Source organism: Callorhinus ursinus, unplaced genomic scaffold, assembly GCF_003265705.2.
Source record: "Callorhinus ursinus isolate GAN/ISIS: 27379988/994484 unplaced genomic scaffold, GSC_fseal_2.0 scaffold61, whole genome shotgun sequence".
In the NCBI taxonomy this organism is placed as follows: Eukaryota; Metazoa; Chordata; class Mammalia; order Carnivora; family Otariidae; genus Callorhinus; species Callorhinus ursinus.
The window spans coordinates 1,044,759-1,072,091 of NW_027397123.1; the positions used below are offsets into that span (position 1 = coordinate 1,044,759).

General features: G+C 47.9%; 1 protein-coding gene across 1 annotated transcript; it reads right to left on the reverse strand.

The window, feature by feature from the left end:
* Window positions 1-813: 813 nt before the first annotated feature.
* ACP7 (acid phosphatase 7, tartrate resistant (putative)) lies at window positions 814-13,916 on the reverse strand. The gene is made up of 12 exons (XM_025854257.1): window positions 13,796-13,916; window positions 7,589-7,789; window positions 7,096-7,278; window positions 6,050-6,173; window positions 5,759-5,821; window positions 5,556-5,670; window positions 5,355-5,462; window positions 5,203-5,260; window positions 5,025-5,092; window positions 4,852-4,923; window positions 1,825-1,962; window positions 814-879 (listed from the first exon to the last, which is right to left on the reverse strand). The coding sequence occupies exons 1-12, from the start codon at window positions 13,914-13,916 to the stop codon at window positions 814-816; spliced, it is 1,317 nt and encodes a 438-aa protein (XP_025710042.1).
* Window positions 13,917-27,333: the final 13,417 nt, after the last annotated feature.

Consider the following 27,333-nt stretch of genomic DNA (forward strand, 5'->3'; position numbering starts at 1 on the left):
CATTTTTCTTATTTATTGTGTTTGCTGTCTGACCCCCTGGTTAGAGTATCAGCTCTGTGAAGGCAGAGATCTCTGGCTTGCTCATAGCTGTCTCCCAGGACTGAGACCAGGGCCTGGCCCATGGGAGATGCCCGATAAATAATGGGTAAATACACGAAAAGGAAGGGGAGAGAGAGATGGAGGAGAAAGGAAGGGAAAGGGGGAGGAAAATGGCAGGTCTGTGAGACCTTAAGGCTTGTCAGCAACCCCAGCTTGGAGGCAGGAGTGCTAACACGTCTCAGTGCTGGGCCGGGAAACTGAGGCACAAGGCAACACTGGTAGTACTCCTTGGGCGGCTGGAGCATTGAGGGCGGCCTAGGAGGAGAAAGTCACTGACGCCCCCTGCTGGAGAGTGGTGTCATGACAGCCGTGCCCACTCCGCGGACTTAGGGCTGGTGATGCCCCTCACCCCTGCGGGCAGGGGAGGAGTCGGCTCAGGGGGCATCCCTGGCAGAAGTGCAGAGTCCATGGCCACGGCTATAAGCCTCTTTATTCCAGGGTCCCCGTAGGCGCCCCGCCCTGTCAGTGCTATGCAGGAGAGCCGGGCTGTGCCACCCCACACCTGCCCTGCTTTGCTCTGTGCCTGCGCGCCAGCCCTCCCATCACAGCCAGTGGTGCCCCCACCTCTCCAGGAGGCAAGAGCCGCTCTAGCTGCCTGGGGGCTGCATCCACTCCACATGGGGCCTCAGAAGGACTGGGAGCCAAGGCCTGCCCCGACTCTACACTAGCCAAGGCAGCGAGGCCCAGGGTCCCTGATGAGAGCTGCCCCTGTGCCTAGAAGTACATCATCCGGCCAACCAGGGGTTTCACCACCCAGATGTCATCCACAATCTTCCCATCCTGCAAGGGACAAAAACAAAGGAGGTAGTGAGAGCTGAAAGTCCAGACTCCAGGGCCAAGGACCTGAATTCAAATCCAGAACTTTAATGGACTGTGTGACCTTGGGTGAAGTGCTAGACCACTCTGAGCCTCAGTTTTCCTCATCTGAAAAGTGGGGATGATAGTAATAGTACCTACATCATAGATGTTGCAGGAATTCAATGAGATTATTTGTAGAGGGCTTTTTAAAAAGGGATCCCGGGACAAGGCAAGGACTGTGTAAGGTGTAGGCTATTATTATGAGCACAAACCCTGGAGTCAGACAAACATCACTTATATCGCAGTGTAATGGCTCTCTACATGGCCTTAAGAATGTTCTCCAACGGGCACCTGGGTGGCTCAGTTGGTTAAGCGACTGCCTTCGGCTCAGGTCATGATCCTGGAGTCCCGGAATCGAGTCCCACATCGGGCTCCCTGCTCGGCGGGGAGTCTGCTTCTCCCTCTGACCCTCTTCCCTCTCGTGCTCTCTCTCATTCTCTCTCAAATAAATAAAATCTTTTAAAAAATAAAAAATAAAAAAATACAATAAAATTACAATGGCAAAAATAAAGAAAGGTGAGCCATGATTATTTGGGTCTTTCTAACCTTGGGCCACTTCTGCCCTGCACACATCATAGTGGTTTCCCTCCACCTGCTCCCACCACCTACCTTTTTCATGCTTTGGAAACTGTTCTCAGCACTTTATATATAACAGGTCGAGCAACTGTTATCATCCCCTTTAACAGATGGGAAAATTGTGGCTTGGAGAGTTGAAATAAGTCACTCGAGGTCAGCCAGCTGGTAAGTAGCAGAGGCAGGATTTGAACACAGGATTTCCAGCTCTGGAATCCATGCTTTTAACCACTCAGCTCCAGAACTCGCTGGACCCGGTTACTGGGGCAGGTGATTGGGCCAGCGCTCACTGACCTGGTCGTCTGACACCTGCTGGATGTGGACATGGGTCCCGTTGAGGATGTGTAGCCGCGTGTACCCATACTCTTTCACGCGCACGGCGCTCCAGGGCCTCGGGAAGAGGGAGAAGGGGGTCAGCCGCTCCTCACAGCCCTGCCAGACAGAATCCTTTAGACCCAGGGCTGAGGTGGGTGGAGGACCCATAAGGAGCAGAAACAACCTCCCAGGCCAGGACCCTGAGGCCTCCAAGGAAGACAAAGTCTGTTAAGCCTTGACCTCACTAAGACTTCTAGAAAAGTGCATGGTTGTGAGAGACTGCCCACTGTAGCATTTTCTGTAAGAGCCCTAAGCTGGAAGGCACCCAGATGCCCATCAGTGGGGGTCAGTTAAATAAATTATAGCATAGTCATCACAAAGCAAGGTGTTGGTGGCCAAGATGTACAGTAAAAGGGAAAACGCAATTGGAAGAATAGACAAAACCGGTGGGCCCCAACACTGGCTGTGCAGTAGACCCTCCAAGAAAGCTTTTTAAGTCACCAGCGCCTGGGGGAGAGCGATTGCTCAGCCTTGCAGGAGGTACGCCAGGCGACGTGAGCAGAGACCATGAGGGACTTGAAAAATCACCGTTTTGCACCCATCATCGGAATCATTAATGGAAGCAAGAATCATCAATAGGTGGTAAAACTCACGGTGAAAGTCTGAGGAATAGCCAGATAATGGCATAGTCCCAAATGATCTCTCCAGGAGAAATAATATATTAATAATCATTAATTATACATAATATAACAATATTATAAAATATTAATAACATAATAATAGCTGCAACAAATAAAATAATAAGATAAAATAGAGATTAAAACAGATGTGGTTGGGGCGCTTGGGTGCCTCAGTTGGTTGAGCATCCGACTCTTGATTTCGGCTCAGCTCATGATCTCAGGGTCATGGGATTGAGCTCTGTGTGGGGCTCCTCGCTGGGTGTGGGGCCTGCTCAGGATTCTTTCTCCCTCTGTCCCTCCCCTTCCTGCTCACATGCGTCCACGAGCTGTCTCTCTCTCTCTCTCTCTCTCTCTCTCTCTCAAAAACAAACAAACAAAACATAACAAAAAGAGATGTGGTTAAATGTTCACGTTTGGGAAACATTGGTAAAGGGGATATGGAAAGTCTTTGTATTTTTGTGACTTTTCTGTAAGTCTGAAATAATTTCAAAGTTTGAAATTGAAGGAAAACTAATCTGTGCTGATTAAAGTTCAGAATAGCGATCACCTAGGGGTGTGAGGCGCCATCTGGTGCTGATAACATTCTATTTCCTGCTCCAGGTGGTGGCTACACTGGGCCAATGCCAGGGCCCCGTTCTCAGAGATTCTGGTGTTTGTTCTGGAATGGGGCCCAGACGCCGGAGTTTTAAAAAACTTCCCCATGTAATGTCCACCAAAGTTGAGAACCCCTAGGGGATGAAGCATGATCCAAGTTGTTTTTTAAAACTGGGTAGTACAGTTACTAACATCTCTATCAAGATAATCACTCAATTGCACATGCAGAGAACATTCTCAAATGCCATCCGACAGAACACCAGAGTGGGACGAAGAAGGGGTGTGGATGGCTGGTGTTCACCTCCTGCCCTCTGCACAACTGAATTTTTTAAAATTTTTATTTACTTATTTGAGAGAGAGAGAGAGATCACAGAGGCAGAGGGAGAAGCAGGTTCCCCGCCGAGCAGGGAGCCCGATGCGGGACTCGATCCCAGGACCCCAGGATCATGACCTGAGCCGAAGGCAGACGCTTAACTGCCTGAGCCACCCAGGCGCCCTGTGCACTGTTTGAATTTTTATCACAAGTGTTTCTTACTTTGATCTTACTAATTGATAAGAACCAGCTTAAAAAATAAGCCCTCTCTCCTTGCAGAAGTGAGTGATTCCAAGGCGGACAGAGAAAGGGCAGGGAAACACAAGATGATTCTTGGAGCACCCCATAGGGTCAAAAAATAAGGAAGTGCTCACAAAATGACAGGGGCCCTCGAAAGAAAACACAGGCCCTGACCCGAAGAGTTCCCAGTGGCCAAAACCGGAGCAAGGTGATCAGCGGCATAAATCACAGTCATATCGGTTTATCGCCCGCAGGATACAATAATTACCCATGAGTCCACACTGGTATAAATCAATAACGAACTACATAAATGGGACCGAAGGGATGACTCTTCCTCACGAGAGGATTCTAATTAATAAATCTAGGAGGAATGAGGGAAATAGAAACCTCCCATTAGAACACCGCAGTAATAATTGTTGCAGGCAGGACACACTGGGAGATTCAAAAATCAGTGGGTGAAAGTTTGAGGAGTGCTGGGAGATTTGCATGGCCGAAAGGTATCTCCCTGAAGTTACTTATTGATTAGAAAGGGAAATATAATAGCTTTACAGTGGAGGAACCCCGCAGACACCTCCTTAACCAGGTGATTCAGAGACACACGGACGGCAGGACCCCAGGGTCCGATGCACCGAGGAGAACACGACATCGCTTCTGTGATTGTCTTGCCTGAAATGCATAACCTGAATCTCAGCCAAACGACACATAAACCCAGATCAAGGGGCCTTCTGCAAAACCACTGGCCAGGAGTTTTCTAAAATGTGCAGGATGAAAGACAAGGAAAGACTCTTGAGATACTAACTCGAATGTGGGATCCTGGAACAGAAAGCGGTCGTCAGGGAGAAGTTTGGTGGAACGTGAATCGAGTCCGGAGTTCAGTGGCAGTGATGATAATAAGAAGCCCTCTGTCTTTGGATCCGTCTGGTAAACCTGAGCAAACCCCCCCCTCCCCCACCCCACCAACCCCTGCCACTTGTTGAGCCTGCGATTGAACGAGTATTTGACTGCCTGAGCCTCTGTTTCCACATCTGTACAATGAGCCTGCAACTAGGGCTACCTAAGCTCTCAGGGGGGAGTGTTGGTGACAGCAGCTGTATAAACACCTGGCCCCCCAGGCAGGTATAAGAGGCAGTAAAAATCAAGGGGCAAGAAGCCAAAGGCACCCTTCCCCATGGTGCTCACAGCAGATCCTGTGATGATGTGGACCGGGCCTCGAGGATTGGTGTAGGGCATCTCTTGGCTGCCATTAAATACCTGGAGACAGGGGCAAGGGGGAGGAGCATGTCACACCGGGCCAAACCCCAGGTGTCCACCGACACCAGCCGCATGGGCCCTCGACCCTCCCTGAGCCTCACCTGGTAGTCGTAAATGGGCCACAGGCGTTCGTAGGAGTGCTCATGAGCCCATAGCTGCAGGTCGACCCCTGGGACAGAACAAGTTGGGGTCACGCCGCTTGATCCTGGAGAGATTGGGCGGGGCGGTGGGGGGAGAGTGGGCTGGGTCCTGGGGCTGGGAGTTCCCCAGGTCACTCACCGTATTTGTAGAAAAGATCCTCCAACCCATAGAACTTGCCATGGAGGCCCTTGCGAACCTGGGCAGGGCGCACAAGGAGGTGAATGGGGACTCAGGCCGCCCCCTCCCCCTCCTGGCTCTCAGCACCCGGCCTCAGGGAAGGGGGTCCTCACCTTGCTTTCATGCCACGTACAGTCATCCAAATCAGCATTGGAACAGTACATGGGCCGGTGGCCCATGGTAATGATCCACGGCCGGGCGGTCCGGTTCTTGTTGGCTTTCTGGAGAGAAGGGCCCCAAGTGAGGGGGGCGGGGAGGCGGGAAGGGGAGGAGACGCAGGGCAGGGGATTATAGGGGACCTCCACCCATGTTACCTGGAGGTCGCTCTCCAGCCAGTGGAACTGTCTCTCTACCAGGTGGTGACCGTAACTGAGGAAGAAGTATACCTCGGTGGAGAAGGAGATGATGTGCGCGGGGCCCAGATCCCAGCTGGAGGGGTCAAAGGGCATAAGTCAGAGGTGGGGGTCTCCTTGGCATCTCCCATCCAGCCTCCAGGCCCCAGGGTCCTCCAGATTACCTGTACCACAGACCTTCGTTGTTCCCTGGCATGCTGAAGCGGGCCTTGTAGTTAGAGAAGTTGCTAGGTAAAAGAAAGTGAAAAGGTGGGGAGAGAGTCTGGGTTCCCCGACCCGGCCCCCAACTCCCCACTGCCAGGCCAGGTCTGCCTCCCAGCCCGGCCCCCATGTCCTCTCCTCTCGATACCACTAACGTGCTGCTGCAGGATGAGGGACTAAGGTGAGACACTAAGAAGGACACGTCTGTTTGCTCCGGTCAGGCCCTCGCCCGCCCTGAAGCCCCAGGCCCTCACTAGCGTTCTTCGTGATTCCCAGGGCACGTCATATAGGGCAGGCTGGCAGCCACAGGTTCAATGAGCTGCATGAACTTGTCCCCGACTCGAGCATTGTCCTGATCCATGTCGTAGGCGAAGTCTCCTGGCGGGGCGGGGGGGGGGGGGGAGGTGGGCAGGGAGAGAGTGAGAACCCAGACCCGGCTCTCCTCTTGCTGGAACCGAGAGACCCAATTGCTCGGCTCTGCAACCCCCAGCCCCGAGCCATCCCGGTTCTGCGATCCTTACCTCACACCCACCCACATGTGCACTTGGAGCTGTTTCCTGAACCTCTGGCCCCTGAGGACCGCCCCCCACTTGAGACTGCACTGGTCTCCCATGCTCTGATTGCACCGGCCCCCATCTCTGCTCACCTTGTCCCCTCCCATGACAACATTAAGACTGACACAATCTGATACTGGTTTTGTACCAGGCACCGTTCCAAATGCTTTACATACTTGATCATCTGAATCTTCAAAACACCCTCTGAGGTGGATGTTATTATCACCACACTTCAGATGGGGAAACTGAGGCCCAGAGGGGTTATGTGCTGGCACAAGGTCACGGGGCTGGTTAGTAAAAATCCAGGAATCAGGCCCTGGGAGTCTGATTCCAGAGTCTGCAGCTGTGAACCATGTCAACCCCAATCTCCATCTCCCATGTGTGTCCCTGTGCCCTGAAGCTACAGCAGCAATGATCATGACAAGGAACACACGACACTTACAGCATGCCACGCAATGTCGCCTACATAGTCATCACGACAGTCCCGTGAATTCTGGAGCAGCCTTAGCCCTCATTGTAATAACGCAGAGGACAAAACCAATAACGCACGTGGCTCTCCCTGTTGGAGCTGGGATTTGCACCTGGGCAGGCTGGTTAACCACAGACACCCTCTCCAGGGCCCGTGTCTCATCGCCTGTCCCTTCAGAACCACACTAACCCCAGCGCGGTGCCCTCGATAGCCCCGGGATCGCCTTCCACCCAAGCCCCACCTGATGTCTCCAGGCGCACCCTCGCCAATGCCTCACCCACATGGAGAACAGCATCGTACATGCCCTGCTGGGTGTCCCTGCGCAGCCGCGGGAAGGCCTTCGGATTGTCAGTCCCCAGGTCCCCAAACACAGCCAGACGGGGGCTCCAGTGGGGACCATTCTTCAGCGCCCGGAAACGGAACCGACGGCTCCAGCCCCGAGAACTGCCACAGCGGTAAACTGAGGGAAAAGGGAAGGTCACAGTCAGCTAGGAGCACGCCCTGGCTGCCTCCTCCCCACCCCGCAATCCGTCTTCACTTGGTGGGGGAAGGAAGTGGGGATCGAGGGGTTCTGACCCATGCCCTTTGGTCCACCCCACCCCAGACCCCGGCGCCTTCCATTCTCATGCCAGAGTCTCGTGTAATAGGCTGCAGATCAGCAGAGCGGTTACCAGCCTGGCCTGGGCCCCCTGTCAGCAGTGGCTTCTCCTCTATCTCCCACTCCTTTTCCTGCTCCCGCATCAGCACTCGGGCCTGGGGCCCCCTCTCACCGTACTGGACCCCCGGCTGCAGCCCCCGCAGCGTGACCCGGTGTATGTAGAGCTTCCGCCGGAGAATGCCCCCATCCACAAAGGGGCTGAAGGTGCCCTGAGCCCGGAGGGGCAGGGGCCCTGTTAGCTGCAGTCCGAACTGCACTTCGGACGGGGTGGGGACCCATGTGGTCCAGGTTACAGTCATGGAGCCCGGCTCACCTGGGGAGAAAGGAGCAGAGCGGGGCTGGGAAGTGAGGCCTGGGTTGGAGCAGGGGAGGATGTGCAGACAGAGCGAGGGGCAAGAGCAAACAGCTCTGGAACACTTAGTAATTGGGGACATGGGTTCCGGAGCTCCCCAAGTGAAACCCCAGCTTTGCCATTTCCAAGCTGTGCTTCCCCGGGCACATCACTGCACCTCTCTGCGCCTCGGTTTCCTTACCTGTAAAGTGGAATAATAATGGTTTCTACTCTAAGGGTTTTTATGAGGCTCAGGAGAATAAATACAAGCAAAGCACTTGGGACGGTGCAGTGAGGATTACACGAGGGAATGAATATTATTCTTACTACGATTATTTACTGCGTGCGGCCCTCGTGCCAAACATTTTGCATACATGATATCATTGAGTGGTTATAAACTCAGATGTCTAGAAGCCTGCCAGGTAATAATAAACGGGGACAAAGGTCGGCTGGAAGGAGTCAGGCAGCAGAGAGTGATGGAGTATGTGGCAAACTGTAGACTCCGCCCTGTCTTAAAGGGGCAGCCGTGGCTCACTGCGGTGTAGCTTCTGCTTCCATGCAGGAAGCAGGCCCAGGGTACCCAAATCTGTCAACTTCTAGAGTAAGTCTCTATATGGTGGTTTTTATATGCCAGGAACATAGATAGATACATAGATAGATAGATAGATAGATAGATAGATAGATAGATAGATCCAAACTTTTTTTAAGATTTTTTATGTATTTATTTGAGAGAGAGAAAGAGCATGAGCTGGGGGAGGGGCAAAGAGAGAGGGACAAGCAGACTCCTCGCTGAGTGCAGAGCCAGCCAATGAGGGGCTCGGGGCTCGGGCTCTATCCCAGGACCCTGAGATCATGACCTGAGCTGAAGTCAGACGCTTCACCGACTGAGCCACCCAGGCACCCCAGTAAATCCAAACTTTGAAGTGCTAACTCAAAATTCTTAAATGCCAGCAACCAAATCAAGGTTTTCAAAACACTACATGGTATAGTCTGATGTTAAGAGCATGCATTCTTGTTCAGGGAACAGGAGAATGCATGTGCACCAGATTCTTCATTGCAGCACTGTTTGTAATCATGACGTATCAGAACTGACCAAAATGCCCACCCACAAGAGAGGGGCCGAATAGGCTATGTAACATCCAGACAGTGGAACACAAGGGAGCTATCCAAAGAATGAGGACAAGTTCTAGGAATTGCTACGGAATGGCGTCCAGGACAGCCAGGGAAATTGACAAAGCAAAGTACACAAGAGTGTCAATAGTCACCTATTCTTCACTAAGAGGAGAGACATAGGTACCTACTCATCTGTATGAAAGAAATCTAGGAAGGACACAGCAGAAAGGAAAGACATGGGTTACTTACATGGGGTTGATGGGGATGGGGCAGAAAAGGGGAGACAGGTACAGAGCAGGAAAGACCAGGACAGAAAACACTATTTAGTGTTTTTAGTGTAATTTTTCAGTGTAATTCTGACTCTTAGAATTATAGTCGTGTTCCATATTTCCTTCACACATACCCAAAATAAACTAACAATTACAATAACAATGCAGGAAGAAGCCAGTATGGAATATAAACACTGACCAATGGACGTAACTATATTTAAAAAGTAAATAAAGCAACCACAACAAAGGGGTGGGTCACCATGGGATAGGTCTTGACTGGACGCTGTAAGACTATGGCGAAAAGGTACAAACTTCCAGGCATAAAATAAATAAGTCACAGAGAGGAAAAAAGTACAGCATAGGGAATATAGTCAAGTATATCGTACTAACATGGCATGGTGACAGACGGTGACTTCCCTTACTGTGGTGAGCACCGAGTAATGAAGAAAACTGTCAAATCACTATGAAACTAACATAAAATTTGATGTCAACATATAATTCAGTAATAAAAAAATGCTTTTCAAAAGACTACAGAGAAGGGGCGTCTGGGTGGCTCAGTTGATTAAGTGTCTGCCTTCAGCTCAGGTCATGATCTTGGGGTCCTGGGATTGAGCTCCATGTCGGGCTCCCTGCTCAGCGGGGAGCCTGTTTCTCCCTCCCCTCCCTGCTCATGATCTCTGTCGCTATCTCTGTCTCTCTCTCTCTCTCAAATAAATAAATAAAATCTTTAAAAAAAAAGACTACAGAGAAAAAGGACTGCACATACATGTTGTCACCTAGTAAATGTTCTCACAGGGATACAGGCAGATAATTCTGAAGCCGCTTTATGCCTATACTTGCATCGAACAAATACCTAAGAATACTGTAGAAGTGGGAGGTAGGTTTTGCAATGCTGGAGAAAGAAGTTATAAATAAGGAAAGAAGGCTAAAATAAGCCCATGATGTTGGACTAGAATCAGAGGTATCAGTATGATCTCATGGTAAGTGCTATATACATACAGACAGATACAGAAATGGAGATATGTGCATGTGCATTTGATACACACACACACGTTTGTGAAAGGGCCTGGAAGCCGTGATACCTTGGTAACCACGAGCACACCTAGTACTCAGATCTTAGTTTCTAAATACCCGTTCTCCAGTGAAAGAAACCAGGGCTCCTTGCAGAAGCCGTTGATTCCAAAGACAGGGCAGGAAATATACAAGATAAGCCTGGAATGACATGTGGTGCCAGAAAGTGGGGGAGTGCTCAAGATATGATAGGGGTTTGTCGAAAGAACACAGAAGCTGATCCAAAGGCATTCCAAAAGACCAAATCCAGGACAATTTGAGCCACAAAATAAATAACAAGAGTATTGGATATTTAACCCAAGGAATCAAATAAATATCTGTAAGTCTACACTGAAATACATAAATAAGTAAGTGAATGGATGGATAGATGGATAGATGGAGGGAAGGGACAGCTTTCCTTACAGTAAAATTTCCATTAGATGGAAAGAAGAATTAGAAAGCCACAAAATCACCATTAGGCAAACACCGTGCTAATAATTGCTACAGGCAAGATCCATTGACGGATGCTAAAATCAGTGGGCGAAAGTTCCAAGAGAAACATAATTTGCATGGTTTCAAGGAATCTCCCCCAAGATATTTATTAAGTGCAAAGGGAAGAAGAAGAATCCTACGATGGAGAAACCCAGCAGGCTCCACTGTAACCACACAATGAAGGTTAACATCACCAGTAACAGCAATGAGCTATGTCAGCACCGTGAGCTCTCTGATACAGGCACCGGGGAGGACACAACATCACAGCTCTGATAGTCTTGCCAGAAAAGCACATAACTTCATTCTGATCAGGAGAAAATATCTGACAAACCCCAAATGAGGGCTACCCTACAAAATACCTGCTTGGTACTAAAAAATGTCAAGATCATGAAAGGTAAGCAAAGACTGAGCCACTGGCAGGTTGGAGGTGACTAAGGAGAACAGCTAACTGCTAAATAATGAAATAACCAAGTGGGAAAACTGCTGATATTCCAACAGGGTCTGTAGTTTAATTAATAGTATATTGTACCAATGTTAATGTCCTGTGGTTTTTCCTTAAGATTGTATTTATTTATTTGAGAGAGAGAAGAGGTGTGTGAGAGAGCATGAGTTGGGGGGAGTGGCAGAGGGAGAGGGAGAAGCAGGCTCCCCGCTGAGCAGGGAGCCCGATTTGGGGGCTCCATTCCAGGACCCTGAGATCAAGACCTAAGCTGCAGGCAGATGCTTAACTGACTGAGCCACCCAGGCGCCCAACTTCCTGGTTTTAATAAACACATTGGGGCATCTGGGTGGTTCAGTCAGTTAAGTGTCCAACTCTTGATTTTGGTTCAAGTCATGATCTCAGGGTCGTGGGATAGAGCGCCGAGTCAGCTCCAGGCTGGGCGTGGAGTCTGCTTAAGATTCTCTCCCTCCCTCTTTCTTTGTCCTTCCCCTCCACCCGCATGCACATGTGCACTCTCTAAAAAAATAAATAAACATACCGTAATTATGTAAGATGCTAACACAAAAGTAGGAGAAACCGGGTGAGGGGAATATGGGAACTCTGTAATATTTTTGTAAATTTTCTGTTAAATCTAAAATTAGTACAAAGTTAAAATTTTAAAACAAATACCGTGGGCTCTTTGAGCCAGACTGCCGGGCTTCAAATTCTAGACTGTGTGACCCGGGGTCAGACTTTTCATCTCTAGGAGCCTCGGTTTACTCTTCTATAACATGGGAGTAACAATAGAACCTACAGTTCAAGATCCAATATGAGGCTAAGTGAGTTATCCCTCTGATGCATTTAGTAGGAGTGGATTTGCTATTCTTACTGCGCAGGCCAAACAAGGGACCCCTTGTCACCTCACTGGATTTTCACAGTAGCACCATGAGATGGGTTTTACTGCCGTTCCATTTTATAGAGGTCTCCAGGCAAAGGGTTCCAAGGTCAGTTGGTCAACGAACGCCAAAGCCAGTTCACTTGCATGGCTTCAGATTCTACGTTGCAACTAATCTTTAAGAAACAATCTTCCTCATAACTGTCAAGGACATAAAAAACAAACAAACAAACAAACAAAAAAACAAGAAAAGCCTGAAGAATTGTCACAGCTAGGAGGAGACTAGAGATGGCAGCAGGATGCGGTGTGGGATTGTGGATCGGATTAGTGGAAAAATTGGTGAACAACCAAAGTCCATAGTTCAATTAGTGACATAATGCCAATGTTAATTTCTTAGCTTTGACAATGGGTACATAAAACATTGACATTAGGGGAAGCTGGGTGAGGGGGGTACAGGAATTCTGCGCTATCTTTGCAACTCTTCCATAAATCTAAAGTTATTTCAAAATAAAAAGCTAAAATTATTTGAAAGACAGAAAGGGCTGTGTGTTGAGTTTGGGTGCAGTATCAAAAAGGAATAGGCACAATTATCTGAAACTCCTTTTAAAATCCTCCTCCCGGGGTGCCTGGGTGGCTCAGTCGGTTGGGTGTCTGCCTTCGGCTCGGGTCGTGGTCCTGGGGTCCTGGGATCGAGCCCCGCATCAGGCTCCCTGCTCAGCGGGGGACCTGCTTCTCCCTCTCCCACTCCCCCTGCTTGTGTTCCCTCTCTGGCTGTGTCTCTCTCTGTCAAATAAATAAATAAAATCTTTTAAAAATAAATAAATAAAATAAAATCCTCCTCCCTGTTTCAACCCGGAGTCTGTGTGAGACCAAATTTTCTTCATATATATCATCCAAAGCAACATATTGAAACAGACAGCAGTGGAAGCAGATGTGGGAAGAATCTGGCTGTCTCCTATTAAGCCAGACATTAAAGAGACTTAAAAAGATGTAAACCAATGCCACTCTTCTCATTAGATTTCTTTTCTTTTGTATAGTCTAGTTATTTTTCATGCAAAATGCCACTTACCTTAACACAGAGTGGATTTATTACTGCTCATTTTAAATGACTTAAAAACGTTTAAATGCCTTAGCTTTAATTTCTAATATGGCAAATATTATGGATGTAACTCACATAAACTAAAGCTCCTTGACGTTCTGACTCATCTTTAGCTGTGCAAAGGGACTCTGAGACAAAAATGTGTGGGAACCATGCCTACACTCCATTTTGGCACTTCACAGGTAATATCTCATTTACTCCCTGCTATGAAGTCACACGAGTATTCACCCATTGTCCAAAGGAGGAAGCAGAGGCCAGAGAGGTTAAGTCACTTGCCCACGGTCACACAGCAGGTAAGTAGCAAAGGGAGGATTAAAACCCAGGAAGTTTGGGTCCAGAGGGTCCAGAGTCTAAGGCCTTACCATCACCCTTAGATCAAGGATCAGGAGACAGCTTTGTGGGGACACTGAGCAAGGACAACAGCAGTCCCCTTCGGAGAACGTTTACCATAGTCTGGGCACCATAATCATTTCCCACAAAGTCAGCTGCACCACTGCTTGGAACCCCCATTTAACAGAGGCAGATAACTGAGGCTCAGGAAGAACAAACCACCAGCCCAGGGTCCCACAGCAATCTGCATGGGACACCTGAGTCCCCAACCCACTGGGCCTCCCTGGGATATGCCCAGGAAGTGGTCCCAGAAACTTACCTGGGTAGGACAGGTGGACTTGCTCAGGGTCAGCCCTGGAAGCCACTGGGGTCCCCTGGACTCCCAAGGAGGAAATCAGGAGCAGACAGTAGCAGGACCAGCAGGGACAAAGGGGGCGCATGGTAAGGGGCCCGGGGGGGGGGGGGATGGGGAAGGGGAGGGGTCCACAGTAAATCAGATCCCGTCAGGAACAGCACAAAGGGGCTGGGAAGATGGAGAATGGAGGGAGAGCGGGCAATGTCAGGGGAGGGAGGCAGGATGGCGGGGAGGTCTTCAAGGGGGTGGTTATCCAGATGCTAGAGAAAAAACAAAAATATTGATCACTACCAAGTACCAAATGTTCTGAGACTCGCTGCGTGCTAAGCACTTTGCATAGATTAACTCACGGGAGCCTCACAACATTCCTATGTGTGGTGGCTGCTCAGATCATCACCGCCATATCACAGGTGAGGACAATGAGCCAACAGTGATTCAGTGCACAGCTAGGATGTGATGGAGCCGGGACTGGAAGCCAGGGGTCCTGGTTCCAGAGCCCTAGCTCTTAACCACAGCTCACTCTCAGTGAGAGGTTGGGGAGTGGGGTGGGGACTCAGTGTGGAAAGTTGTCCTTGGCAACCCCATCCCCAGCATTCCACCCTGCTCTTAGCAACCCCAGCTTCTGGGCCCTGTGGCCTCCATCCCTAGCATTGCCCCCTGCTCTCAGAGCTCATCACTCTGTCTTTCTGCCTCCAGCCTTCCATTTTGGTCTTAGTGACCCCAATCCCCCACTGCATCCCCAGGTTCCCCCTCCCAGAATTCTAGCCTCCTTGGAGGAGCCCCTTCCCCTCTATCTCCTCTTCAGCATCCCATCCTGCCTTGGTGACCCCAATCTCCCCCAGGCCTGCACCTGCATACCCACTCCCCTTCTCCCCGGCTCCAGTTTGCTCTCCAGCTCCCAGAGGACCTGCTGGGGACGCCCAGCTGGGCCAGGACCTTCAGCCCGGAGGCTGGGAGCTGGGGCAGGGGACTCCCTCCCAGTCCCCGGCTCACCCTCGGGGCGCCACCTGCCCGCACGCGCGCACGTCTGGGGCCACCAGTGAGGTGGCGGTATTTATGAGTTTGCAGGCACCGCCGCATCCTGCCGCCCACTTCTGTCCCAGCCCCGGAAGGGCCTGCCTTCTTGAAGTGACAGGCTCCCCAGACAACCGGGGCCCCGGGTCGCACAGGTCCAGCCGGTCCTGGGCGCCCCACGCCCACCCATCCACCCTCCCCCCCCCCAGGGTGGGGCGTGGGAAGGGGGACCCAGGAAGGTTTGGTAGCTGCAGCCGCCGCCTCCAGGGTGACCACCAGATGAGCGCCAGGGACAGGTAAGGCTGAGCTCGTCCCGCAGCCACCCCACCCCGGGACTGCGGAGTCCCCAGGGCACGGACACTGGCCCCCACCCCTAGCCCTGCCAGATCCCCCGGTACCCAGGTGTGCCAAGCAGCTGGGGCCTGCGACCCGGGGGATTCCCCAATCCCTTCCCGTGGGCTCCTCTTCCTCGAAATTCCTTCCTCCTTCCTCCTTCTCCAAGCTTAGCCCCTGGATTCCTTCCCCCCCTCCCCAGAACCACCACTTCACCCCGAGGCATACTGAAAACACAAAATCAAAATCCACGAAAGGCAGTGCTGCTTCTGAGCTGGACGCTCTAGGCGGGTTACTTAACCTCGCTGAGCCGTGGCTTCTTCACCTGTAAAACTAAGATAATAATAGTACATACCCTATGGGCTTTTGCGAGGATTAAACCAGATGAGGCATGAAATTTCATGCTGAGAACATGGCCTGGCCCAGAGTTAGGGCTGGATCAGAATCAGCTTTTTTATTATGACGAATGCATGAACTCCAGATATTGCCCTGGGGTCTAGTTGGGAGCGAGTGAAAATTTTCCTTAAACCTTAATGGGCTGTTTGAAGGTTGAGAGGGGCTTGCCACAAAATGTGTTTGGGGGATCCCCCAGCAGCAGGGCAAGTGTGGAGGGTCCAGGTTTTTCATTGTTCTCCCTTCCTGTCGGTAGATAAAATGACCCAACCACTAGGCTTTTGTAAATCAAAGTATAGCAGTTCCTGGGCGCCTGGGTGGCTCAGTCTAAGTGTCTGCCTTCAGCTCAGGTCATGATCCCAGGGTCCTGGGATCGAGTCCCACATCGGGCTCCCTGCCTGGCAGGAAGCCTGCTTCTCCCTCTCCCACTCCCCCTGCTTGTGTTCCCTCTCTCGCTATCGCTGTCTCTTTCAAATAAATAAATGAAATCTTTAAAAAAAGAAAAAAGATTCTCTTTCCCTCTCCCTCTGCCCCTCCACCCCATGCTCCCTCTCTCTCTGAAAGAAAGAAAAAGAGAGGAAGGAAGGAAGGAAGGAAGGAAGAAAGAAAGAAGAAAGAAAGAAGAAGGAAAGAAAGAAAGAAAGAAAGAAAGAAAGAAAGAAAGAAAGAAAGAAAAAAGAAAAGATGTTTTCACATCCCACTGCAGTCATTCAAGTCTCTCAAACATCTATACACTCATTGAAACTTCTGAGTTACCATAATTTTTTGAACCTGTGCTAGATCTTGAAGTTTAATGCATGAAGAAAGAAGCACATATCTTACTGTATCACATATTTGTTCTAAAAAATACTTTTACGGGTGCCTGTCTGGCTCAGTCAGAAAAGCATGCGACCCTTGATCTCGGAGTCCTGAGCTCGAGCCCCACCTTGGGTGTAGAGAGTACTTAAATAAACTTAGAAAAATATTTCTATATCAATAATTCAGTAGCACTGGATTGAGAGTCAGTCTCTGAAATCTGTGTACCCAACCAGGGGAACTGCTATACTTTGTGGGGGTTTTGTTGTTGCTGTTGTTTTTTGAGAGAGAAAGAGAGAGAGAGAGAGAACACAAGCAGGAGCGGCAGAGGGAGAGGGAGAAGCCGACTCCACTGAGCAGGCTCCACGCCGAGCGCACCGAGCGCAGAGCTTCATCTCATGACCCTGAGATCATGACCTGAGCTGAAATTGAGAGTTGGACGCTTAACCGACTGAGCCACCCAGGCGCCCCGGATTTCTTTTCATGGCAGAGCTGGAAGTCTGCAAAGAGGACAGAAGTATATGGCAAATTTCAATCTCAGCAGTTGTCTTAAATTATACCCTCTTAAAAATTATGGAGGACTCCAAAGAGGTTTTGTATATATGGGTTATATCTATTGATATTTGTCATGTAAGAAAATTAAAATGAGAAGGTTTTTTTTGTTGTTGTTAAAGACTTATTTATTTATTTGACAGAGAGAGACACCGCGAGAGAGGGAACACAAGCAGGGGGAGCGGGAGAGGGAGAAGCAGGCTTCCCACGGAGCAGGGAGCCCCATGCGGGGCTTGATCCCAGGACCCTGGGATCATGACCTGAGCCGAAGGCAGACGCCCAAGGACTGAGCCACCCAGGTGCCCCTAAAGTGAGAAGTTTTTAAAACACAAGAATACACGTGCATACATTCCATCGGCCATCATATCAATGACGTCACCACAAGTCAGGCAGCCTTTGGAGAGTGAAAAGGACAAACACATCTTTGTATTATTGTGAAAATAGTTTTGACCTCATTAACGCGCTGGAAAAGGTCTTGAGGATTCTTGGGGATTCTCAGACCACGTTTTGAGGACTGCCGAGTAAAAGGGCGGTAAAAGCAAAGAGGTCATTGGTTTTCCCACCCAAATTCATGTAGCCCCTGAATTCCATCCACCAGCTCCGATTAACAGCCCCACTACAATTGTGCCTGTTGGTCCCTGACGCGGTGGATGAGGGCTCCCAGCTCCCTTGTGGCACCTCCCCTCCCCAAATCCTGCTCTCATCTCAGCCCTCCCCTACTCTCAGGACAGCCGTAGAACTATTTCCAGTCCTCTTTTCGGACAGCTCTGTGTTTTAAGAAATAGACTTCCACTTCTCTTATTTCTTCTGCTCCTTGTGCTGGGGAACAGACCATCTACTCTGGGGCCAGATGGCCCGAGATTAGCTCTAGCTCGAGCATTGACTAACTTCGTCAAGTTACTGAACGCCATCGTACCTCGGTTTCCCCCTCTGTCACATGTCAATAATAATAATAGTAACAGGCTCATAGAGTTGCTGTGAAGATTAAATAAGGTAACAGATACCAACAACTGAAAACTGCCTCGCACAAAGCAGGTGTTGCCCGATACCTTCCAATTATTACTGTACCTTAGGCACCTGGGCTGCTCAGTCTATAAGATAAGGGCTGTGATGAACTCGCTTCTCCAAATCGTTTCTAAGATTATCTGAACGTTCTTTATTGTGAAACATAACATACTTACAGAAAGTACCTGAAACGTAAATAGTCCACTTAATGAATTATGACAAAGGGAACATACCTGTGTAACCACCGCCCATGTAAAGAAACAAATTCCACCAGTTTTCCATGAGCCTCCGCCCAGGCACTACTTTCTCTCTCCCCGCGGAGGTACCCACCTGACTTAGGTTTTGCTGCCTAAGTATGCCTTCTTGTTCTAGTATGTTCACAACATAGAGTGGACATATACAGTTGACCCTTGAACAACATGGGTTTGAACTACATGGGTCCACTTATACATAGACTGTTTACTGTACTGTAACTATATTTTCTCTTCCTTATGATTTTCTTAATAACATTTTCTTTTCTCTTGCTTACTTTATGGTAAGAATACAGAATATAGTACATATTACATACAAAATATGTGTTAATTGACTGTATGTTATTGGTAGGGCTTTCGGTCAAGAGTAGGCTATTCGTAGTTACCTTTTGGGAGAGTCAAAGTTATACTCGGATTTTTGACTGCATGGGGCATCAGTGCCCCTAACCCCCGGTCAATTTATTACACATTTCTTTTGGGTAAGAACCCAGGAGTAGAATGGCTGGATCATAAGGCATTTTGTTTATCTTTAGTAGATACGACCAAAGAGTTTTTCAAAGTGGTTGTAATATTCTTGTGAAATTCTTCTCCCTCCACCCATGTTGGAGCATTTCCATTACTCTGCATCCTCATCAACACTTGGCATTGTAGGCATTTTGTTTTGAGCCATTCTGGTAGATGTGTAGTGGTAGCTCATTGTAGTTTTAATTTGCATTTTAATTTGCATTTCCATTGAACATCTTCTCATTTGCATATTGGCCTCTTGACTATCCTTTTTTGTAATGTGCTTGTTCAAGTGTCTTGCCCAATTTTCTTTTTTTTAAGATTTATTTTAGAGAGAGAGAGAGTGCATGCGGGTGTGTGTGTGCTAACAGGGGGAGGGGCAGAGGGAGAGAGAAAGAATCTCAAGCAGACTCCCCACTGAGTGCAGAGCCCTACAAGGGGCTCGATCTCATGACCCTGAGATCATGATTTGAGCTGAAATCAGGAGTCCAATGCTCAACCAACTGAGTCACCCAGGTGCCCCATCTCGCCCAATTTTCTATTGGGTTTTCCATTTGTTTTAAATGGTCTTTCTTTCTTTCTTGAGAGAGAGCATGTGAGTATGCACACATGTGCACCAGCAGCAGGGGCAGAGGGAGAGGAAGAGAGACAATCTCAAGCAGATTCCCCACTGTGTGCAGAAGTGGATCTCACAACCCTAAGATCATGACCTGGGCCAAAATCGAGAGTCCGATGCTCAAGTGACTGAGCCACCTAGGCACCCCATCTTGCCCAATTTTCTTTTGGGTTGTCCATTTTTTAATTTTAATTTTTTTAAGATTTTATTTATTTATTTGACAAAGAGAGAGAACACAAGCTGGGGGAATAGCAGGCAGAAAGAGAGGGAGAAGCAGGCTCCCCGATGAGCAAGGAGCCCGATGTGGGGCTCAATCCCAGGACCCCGGGATCATGACCTGAACTGAAAGCAGATGCTTAGCCAACTGAGCCACCCAGGCACCCCGGGTTCTCCATTTTTTTAAAAGGTCCTTTTTTTTTTTTTTTTTGAGGGAGAGAGAGCATGCATGTACTCATGAGCAGGGGGAAAAGCAGAGGGGGAGAGAGAATCCCAAGCAGACTCCCCACTGAGTGTGTAGCCCAACATGGGCTCGATCTCACGATCCTGAGATCATGACCTGAGCCAAAATCAAGAGCTGGTCGATTAACCAAATGAACCCCACCCTGGCACCCTGGTTGTCCATTGTTTTCAATGGATTTGATCTTTATATACTCTGGACACAAGCCATTTGTTAGTTGTTTGTACTATGAACATCTCCTACTGTATAGCTTGCCTTTTCATTCTCTTAATGGCATTTTTTTTTAATAAACAGAAGGTCTGAACTTTAGTGCAGTCCAATTCCTTGATCTTTTCCTATGATAGTTATTTTTATGTCTTATTTAAAAAAACATTTCCATAGCTCCAAAACGTGTTGATATTCTCTTATGTTGTTTTCCAAAAATTTTATCATTTTTGCATTATATTCAGGTTGACAGTCTATCTGGAACTGATTTTTGTGTGTGGTATGAGGTAGGGTTTTTACCTTTATTAAAATAATACATGTGGCTAATAAAATAAAGATAAAGGAGTCTACTTTCTTAAGGACACTCTTTTTTAGAAGAGTTGTTTTCCATTATGGAAGTAAATCATCTTATTACTGAAAAGTAAGAAATTAGAAAGAGCCAGCAAGGTTTACCAGCTCAGGGAACTGACAAACCTGGATTTGAATCTGGTTCTGCAGCTTATTGACTGAGTAACCTTGGTGAGTCCTGACCTTCAGAGTCTCAGTCCCTAATCTCTAAAGTGCAGCAGTTGATTTCTGAGCACTTGGTGTGGGCTAGGCCCTCTGTATATGGAATAGTTTGGTTTCATGGTCCTGACTTTCTGTAATGCAGACTTTAGGACGCCCATTTTATTGCTAAGGAAACTGAGGCTTGGCAAGGCTTAGGACCTCATTGTGTGGCCTTCAGGTCACTGACTTGGCGGGGTGGCGACAGAGGAGGAGTATAGGATCCAGCAGAGTAAGCGGTAAATGGACAGATTCCTTCCAAGAAAGTGGCGTACACCTCAGAGACAGTGACTTGGGCTGACATATCTGGGGGGGGTCCCACCTGGGGAATGACCCTCATTATCATAGCTGCCTTGCATGGAGCCCTCCGCATGTGCCAGGCATCATTATGAATGCTTTACGTGAATGATCTCATTGATACTGCACCCCGGTTATTAACCCCATTAACAGATGGGAAAACTGAGGCTAAGAGAGATTGAACAACTTACCTAAGACCACACAGCTGGTACGTCGAGCTGGGACTAAAACCCTGATGTGTCTGATTTGAAAGCCTAGGATGAGACGTTACCCATTTAGGATATTATTTATTGAGAAATACTGTCAGCTCCACTCTCAAATTTATCCAGAATCTGCCCACTTCTCCCCTTTTGCCAGCATCTATGCACCATCTCCTTCTGGGACCATCTCAGCAGCCCCCTCTCTGGTCTCCCTGCACCTGACGTGACCCCATGGTCTTCCCCACGTGTAACCAGAAGGAGCTTCTTAACATACCCCCCCGCCCCGCCCAGAGCCCTCCTGTGGCTCCATCTCACTCAGGATTAAAGCCAGCGTCCTCCTCGTGGCCCACCCCACATGACCTGCCCCGTCACCAATCTGTCCTCCTCTCCCACCATTCACTCCCTTTGCTCACTCTGCTCCAGGCACGGGGGCTTCCACATTGTTCTTGAACACAGCCAACACATTCTTACCTCAGGGTCTTTGCACTGGCTATTCCCTCACCCTGAAACATTCTTTCCCCATGCGGGCATAGCTCCCTCCTTCTTTCCTTCAGGCTTTACCCAAATGTCACTTTGTCAGTGAGGCTCTCCTTGACGTTCTAATACGAAATCACAATCCACCTTCACATACCGTTCCCAATCCCCTCAGCCAGGGATGCGAACTTTTTCTGTAAAGAGCAAGATATTAAATAGTTTAGGCTTTGCAGACCATATGGTCTCTGGCACAGCTACTCAGCTCTGTGGTTATAACACAAAAACAGCCGTAGACAATATGCAGCGCAATGAGCGTGGCTGTGTTCCAATAAAACTTTATTTATGGACACTGACATGTGAATTTCATGCAAATTTTATGTGCCACAAAATCTTCTGTTGATTTCCTTTGCCCAACCATTTAAAGAAGTAAAAAGAGCTCTTAGCTTGGGAACTATACAACAAAAAAAAAACAAGTGATGGGTTAGATTTGATCTGCAGGCAGCCGTTTGCCAACCCTGCCCTGAGTCCAACCTGCCGAATATTTAAACATGGCTCTCACCACCTTCCAACAAACTAGAATATCTACCTCTGTGTTGTGTCTATTGTTTAACTTTCCCACTAGACCGACAGCTTCAAGAAGGCAAGGATTTTTTTTTATCTGTCTGGCACATGGTAGGTGCACAATAAAGATGTGTTAAATGGTTGCATACATGAATGAATCTTCACTTTTGGGAGCGTGAGCTCACTCTTTATTTCCACACCACCTTCTTCACCAGGGGTAACCATGACTGTTGCCCATCCCCTAGGGCCCCACTGCTTCAAGAGGAACCCAAAAGTGCTAGGTCCAAGACTTTGAGATTGGGAGGAAGAGACAAGCAGAGACAATTTCCTTTCATCCCAACCTTTGTGCTCCATTATTTCATGCTGCCTATGATGTCATGTGTCAGGGGACCTGTGAGCCACCGGAGGTAAGGGGTGTGACCAGGGTGCAGCTCACCTCCTGGGAGATGCCACTCTGCCTCAAATTATGGTAGGAAGGAAGGGTGACTCACCCTCTTGGATATGGAAGCTTCCTGTGACAGGCCCAGGGCAGCCTCCCTGAACACTCAGTTTCCTACCTACCTGAGGCTTCATCCTTCTAATCATGGCCTCAGCCAGTTGGGTGCTCACTATGTGTCAGGTACCATGAGTATGATTGTGTAGATTCCATGCCCCTCCTCATAGCCTCCTGTTCTAGAATGGGAAACTGAGGCTCAGAGAAGTGAACTCACTTACCTGAAATCACCCCATTAGTAAGAAGAAGACCTGAGATTCATTTCCAGGGCCCCCTGACTCTGGGACCTTCACCACCAGGCTCCACCATCTCCATTCATCCCTGTGTCCAGAGACATCAGCCATCAAACACTGGATTTCAGTCCTCGAGTCCAGCAGCATCTCCCAACACTGTCCAATCGGGGGTAGGAGTGATGGTTCCATAAGATCCAGAATTGAGGTCTGGGACAGAGTAAATCCTCAACAAATGTGAGCTCTCATCCATCTCTGTCCAACTATTTATTGTACCATTGTTTGGCTACATTTTCCATTGGAGTCACGTTGGGAGGGGTAGGGGAGGATTGACTTTAAAGTTAAGAGTTAAAAACAGATGTTATTTAAAATTACCTTTAAAAAACTCTTTATATGTCTTTTTTTTTTTAAAGAAGAACATTTCCAGAGTACTCAGTGGGTGCTAAGGTGTCATTCTATGTGCTTTACACAGCCTAACAAGGCTGTGAGGTAGGGATTTTATTATACCCATTTCACAGATGAGGAAAGCCAAGCATAAAGTTCCTGCCTCTGGGTAAACCACCACATAGGCATCCTGTTTTTCCTCAAACTTTAGAGTTGATTGCTGAACAGCAATTTAGAAAAAGCTTGAGTTGAGGTTGAAATCTGAGAACAATGACAAAACACCACTCAACATGGTTAACTTGCAGTTGGGATCCATGATATCTTAAAAATAGATATTATTACATACTGGAGCACAGTTACCATGAGAAAGGTGTTTGGGCTATGAGAAGGAACTAACAAAACTGTGAAACCCATGTTTATTGAGTAGAATAGCCTTTAGGGAGTTGGTTTTGTTTGGGAGGGGAAGATTTTCCCTGAGAACACAGAACTGAACACCTATCATGTGTGTGTTCACTTTGCCTGAGAGTGTCATTGGTGGTAGTAGATTACTACTCAGCGTTGTGTGAGACGCTACCCAAATATTGTATTATGTTTCATACAACATAGTATGGAGTATAAAACTCTTATGTACAACTTAAAGAATAACAGTTTAAAAGCCTGTAAACTCATCACCTGGGTAAGGAAACAGATCATTATCAGTGCCTTAGCACCCAGGTCCCCTGTAAACATTACCATGGCCTCTGTGTTAATTTTTCTCTTTCATATATATATATATATATATATGTGTGTGTGTGAGTGAGAATAAGAGCACAAGCAGAGGGAGTGGGAGAGGGAGAAGCAGGCTCCCCACTGAGCAGGGAGCCTGATGCGGGGCTCGATCCCAGGACCTTGGAATCATGACCTGAGCTGAAGGCAGGTGCTTAACTGACTGAGCCACCCAGGTGCCCTGGGCTTTCCTTCTCATAGCACAAACACCTTTCTCATGGTAACGGGATCCTAGTGTATAATAATATCTAGTTATCCACTATTATGGTTGAGTCTTTTAAAAATGATAAGAGAATACGTACATGACTAGGGAACTCAGGAGCCCAGTGGCTTTTGAGGGGCCTGTCTGACATCCCCCTGGTTCTGGGCCTCGTTCCTGAGCCTCTCCCTGCAGCCATTGGGCAGTTTTGTAACCACCGTGGAGGTCTCTCCCAAGCCATGGCCCAAATGGAAACAAGCACACGTTTTGCAGGAGAAAAAAAGGGTAAAGAGAAAGAGCCATCTATCTATGTAAAGGAAGAGTGGACCAGCCACTCCTAAGTGGAAATCCTTGGAAGAGGATGAGCTGGACCATATCCAGGTCACAATCTGGTGACAGCTTCCTTGAGATTCTACACAAACTGCTTCTGGAGAGTTCAGTGGAGGAGGGCCTGAGTGAATGCTAGAAAGCACATGGCTAATAATAAATGAATCTAAAACTGTCAGGGCCAGAATGTGGGCTGTGTCCCTCACAGCCAGCAGGAATGTGGTCAGCCCGGGGTTTTTCACTTTTGAGAAAAACCCCAGCCTTCCACAGCTCTCATGAGTGGGAGCCAAGCAGCACATTTATTGGGCGGAAATGAGCCCTTGTGGTGGATCCAGTGGTGGTGGGAGAGCGGAGTCTTGGTCATGGCCAAAACAAGTCAAGTACAGACAAGAATGTGGTTCATGTCTACCCAGTCGTTCTCTCCTCAGGTTAAAAATCAAAAGGAAACAAAACTACAGTGGCGGTTGGCATGTTGGGGATGACAGCCCTCAACATGAGTGTCCCTTGAGTCACATGGTCCTACTTGGACTGGTTGAACCTTGAAACCCAGCTGCCATGCTGGGATTTCCATCATCCCTGGGGTTCCCTTCACCTCTCTCCTGTGAGGGGTCCCCTGTGTCTTGGATCCCAATTCTTCCTCTTCCTTAATGATGCTCTCATTTTGGTGGACCACATCTTCTAACTTCTTGAGGAAAGTTTCTCTGGGGGTGAATTTTTTAAAGCTTTTGTTTCAGAAAATGTCTTCAACTTCCCCTCTTGCTGAATTGATAGTTTAGCTGGCTATAGAATTCAGGGGCAGAAAGTAGTTTCCTTCAGAATTCTGAAGGCATCTCTCCCTTGTCCTCCTGTTGGCAGTACAGACAGTCCCAACTTACAATGGTCCAACTTACGATTTTTTGACTTTACAAAAGTGCAAAAGCAATGTACATTCAGTAGAAACTATATTTCAAATTTTGAACTTTGATCTTTTCCCGGGTTAGTGATATGCAGTATGTTACCCTCTCAGGATGCTGGGAAAAGGCAGCAAACAGCAGCTTCCAGTCAGCCCTGTGATCATGAGGGTAAACAACCGATATACTTACAACCATTCTACTTTTCACATTTAGTACAGCCTTCAATAAATTACATGAGGAGTGCCTGGCTGGCTCAGTCAGTAAAGCATGCGGGTCTTGATCTTGGAGTCGTGACTCCAAGCCCCACATTGGGAGTAGGGTTTATTTTTAAAAAATAAATCAAATTAAATTATAAATAAATAAATAACATGAGATATTCAACACTTTATTGTAAAATAGGCTTTGTGTTAGATGATTTTACCCAACTGTAAGTTAACACAAGTGTCCTGAGTACGTTTAACATTGGCTAGGCTAAGCAACGATGTTCAACAGGTTAGGTGTATTAAATGCACATTTGACATAGCAGTACTTTCAACTTGTGATGAATTCATTAAAACATAATCCCGGGGCACCTGGGTGGCTCAGTTGGTTAAACGACTGCCTTCGGCTCAGGTCATGATCCTGGAGTCCCGGGATCGAGTCCCGCATCGGGCTCCCTGCTGCTCAGTAGGGAGTCTGCTTCTCCCTCTGACCCTCCCCCCCCATGTGCTCTCTCTCTCTCTCTCTCTCTCTATCATTCTCGCTCTCTCAAATAAATAAATAAATAAAATCTTTTAAAAAAATAATAAAATAAAATAAAACATAATCCCATCATAAGTCAAGGAAAATCTGTATTGTTCTCGAGAAGTCTAAAATCGTTGTCTCTTTTTTTTTTTGAAGTCTTTTTTTTTTTAAGATTTTATTTATTTATTCATGAGAGACAGAGGGAGAGAGAGAGAAGTAGAGAGAGAAACAGGCTCCCAAGGAGCAGGGAGCCCGATGCGGAACTCGATCCCAGGACCCTGGGATCACGACCTGAGCCGAAGGCAGACGCTTAGCCATCTGAGCCACCCAGGCGCCCCTAAAATCATTGTCTCTTGATCCTTTGTTTTTGCTGATGGTGATTCTGACCATGACCTTCCCTTTCCAAAGCTTAGTAAAACCTTTTTGTCCCCAAAGTTCTGAAATTTCACAGTGACAGATCCTGGGAAGGGTCTATTTTAATCAATTCTGGTGGGCACCAGGAGGGGGTGTAGAAGCAGCGACACCAATGAGATGGTCCAGGCTGAAGATAAGGGTGGACAGGCCCAGGTAGAGGGGGAGCATGGAAGTGGTGAGATGTGAACATGTTTTGGATAGATTTTGAAAGTAGAGCTAATAGAAATTGGAATGAGGATGAGAGAGAAACAGAAGAAACAAAGACAACTCCAAGACTTTAACTTGAGCAACTGTAAGGATGATTTGCCTTTTGATGAGCTAGAGAAGACAGAAAAGATATGGGCCAGGAAATCAGGAGTTTGGTTTTCTGTGTGTTCATATGGAGATGCCCATTAGTCATCAAAATGGAGGTGTCAAATAGGCAATTGGATAAGGAGTCTGGAGTTCAAGGGAGAAATTGGGCCAGGGAGAGAAATGTAGGAACCAACAGCCTATTAATGGTATTTAAGGCCATAAGAGAGGCTGTAAACACCAACGGGAAGAGATAAGGACCAAGGACCCAGCCTTGAGAGACTGAGAAGGAACAGTCAACAGACATGGTATTATGGAAGCCAGAGGAAAAAGGAAGGATGGAGCACTTGACCATGTTAAATGCTGCTGGTGGACCAAGTAATTGAACTTTGAATGTAGCAATAGGGAGGTCATTGGTGATGGTGATTGGTAGATCCTTTTGTCATGGCTGCACATTATGCTATGTTGGAAATACCATGACTTATTTAACTAATCCCCTACTGAGGGATATTTAGATTGTCCCCTATCTTTTGCTATATCAAACAGCATTGCCATGAAGAACCTTGTTTACACATCTTTTT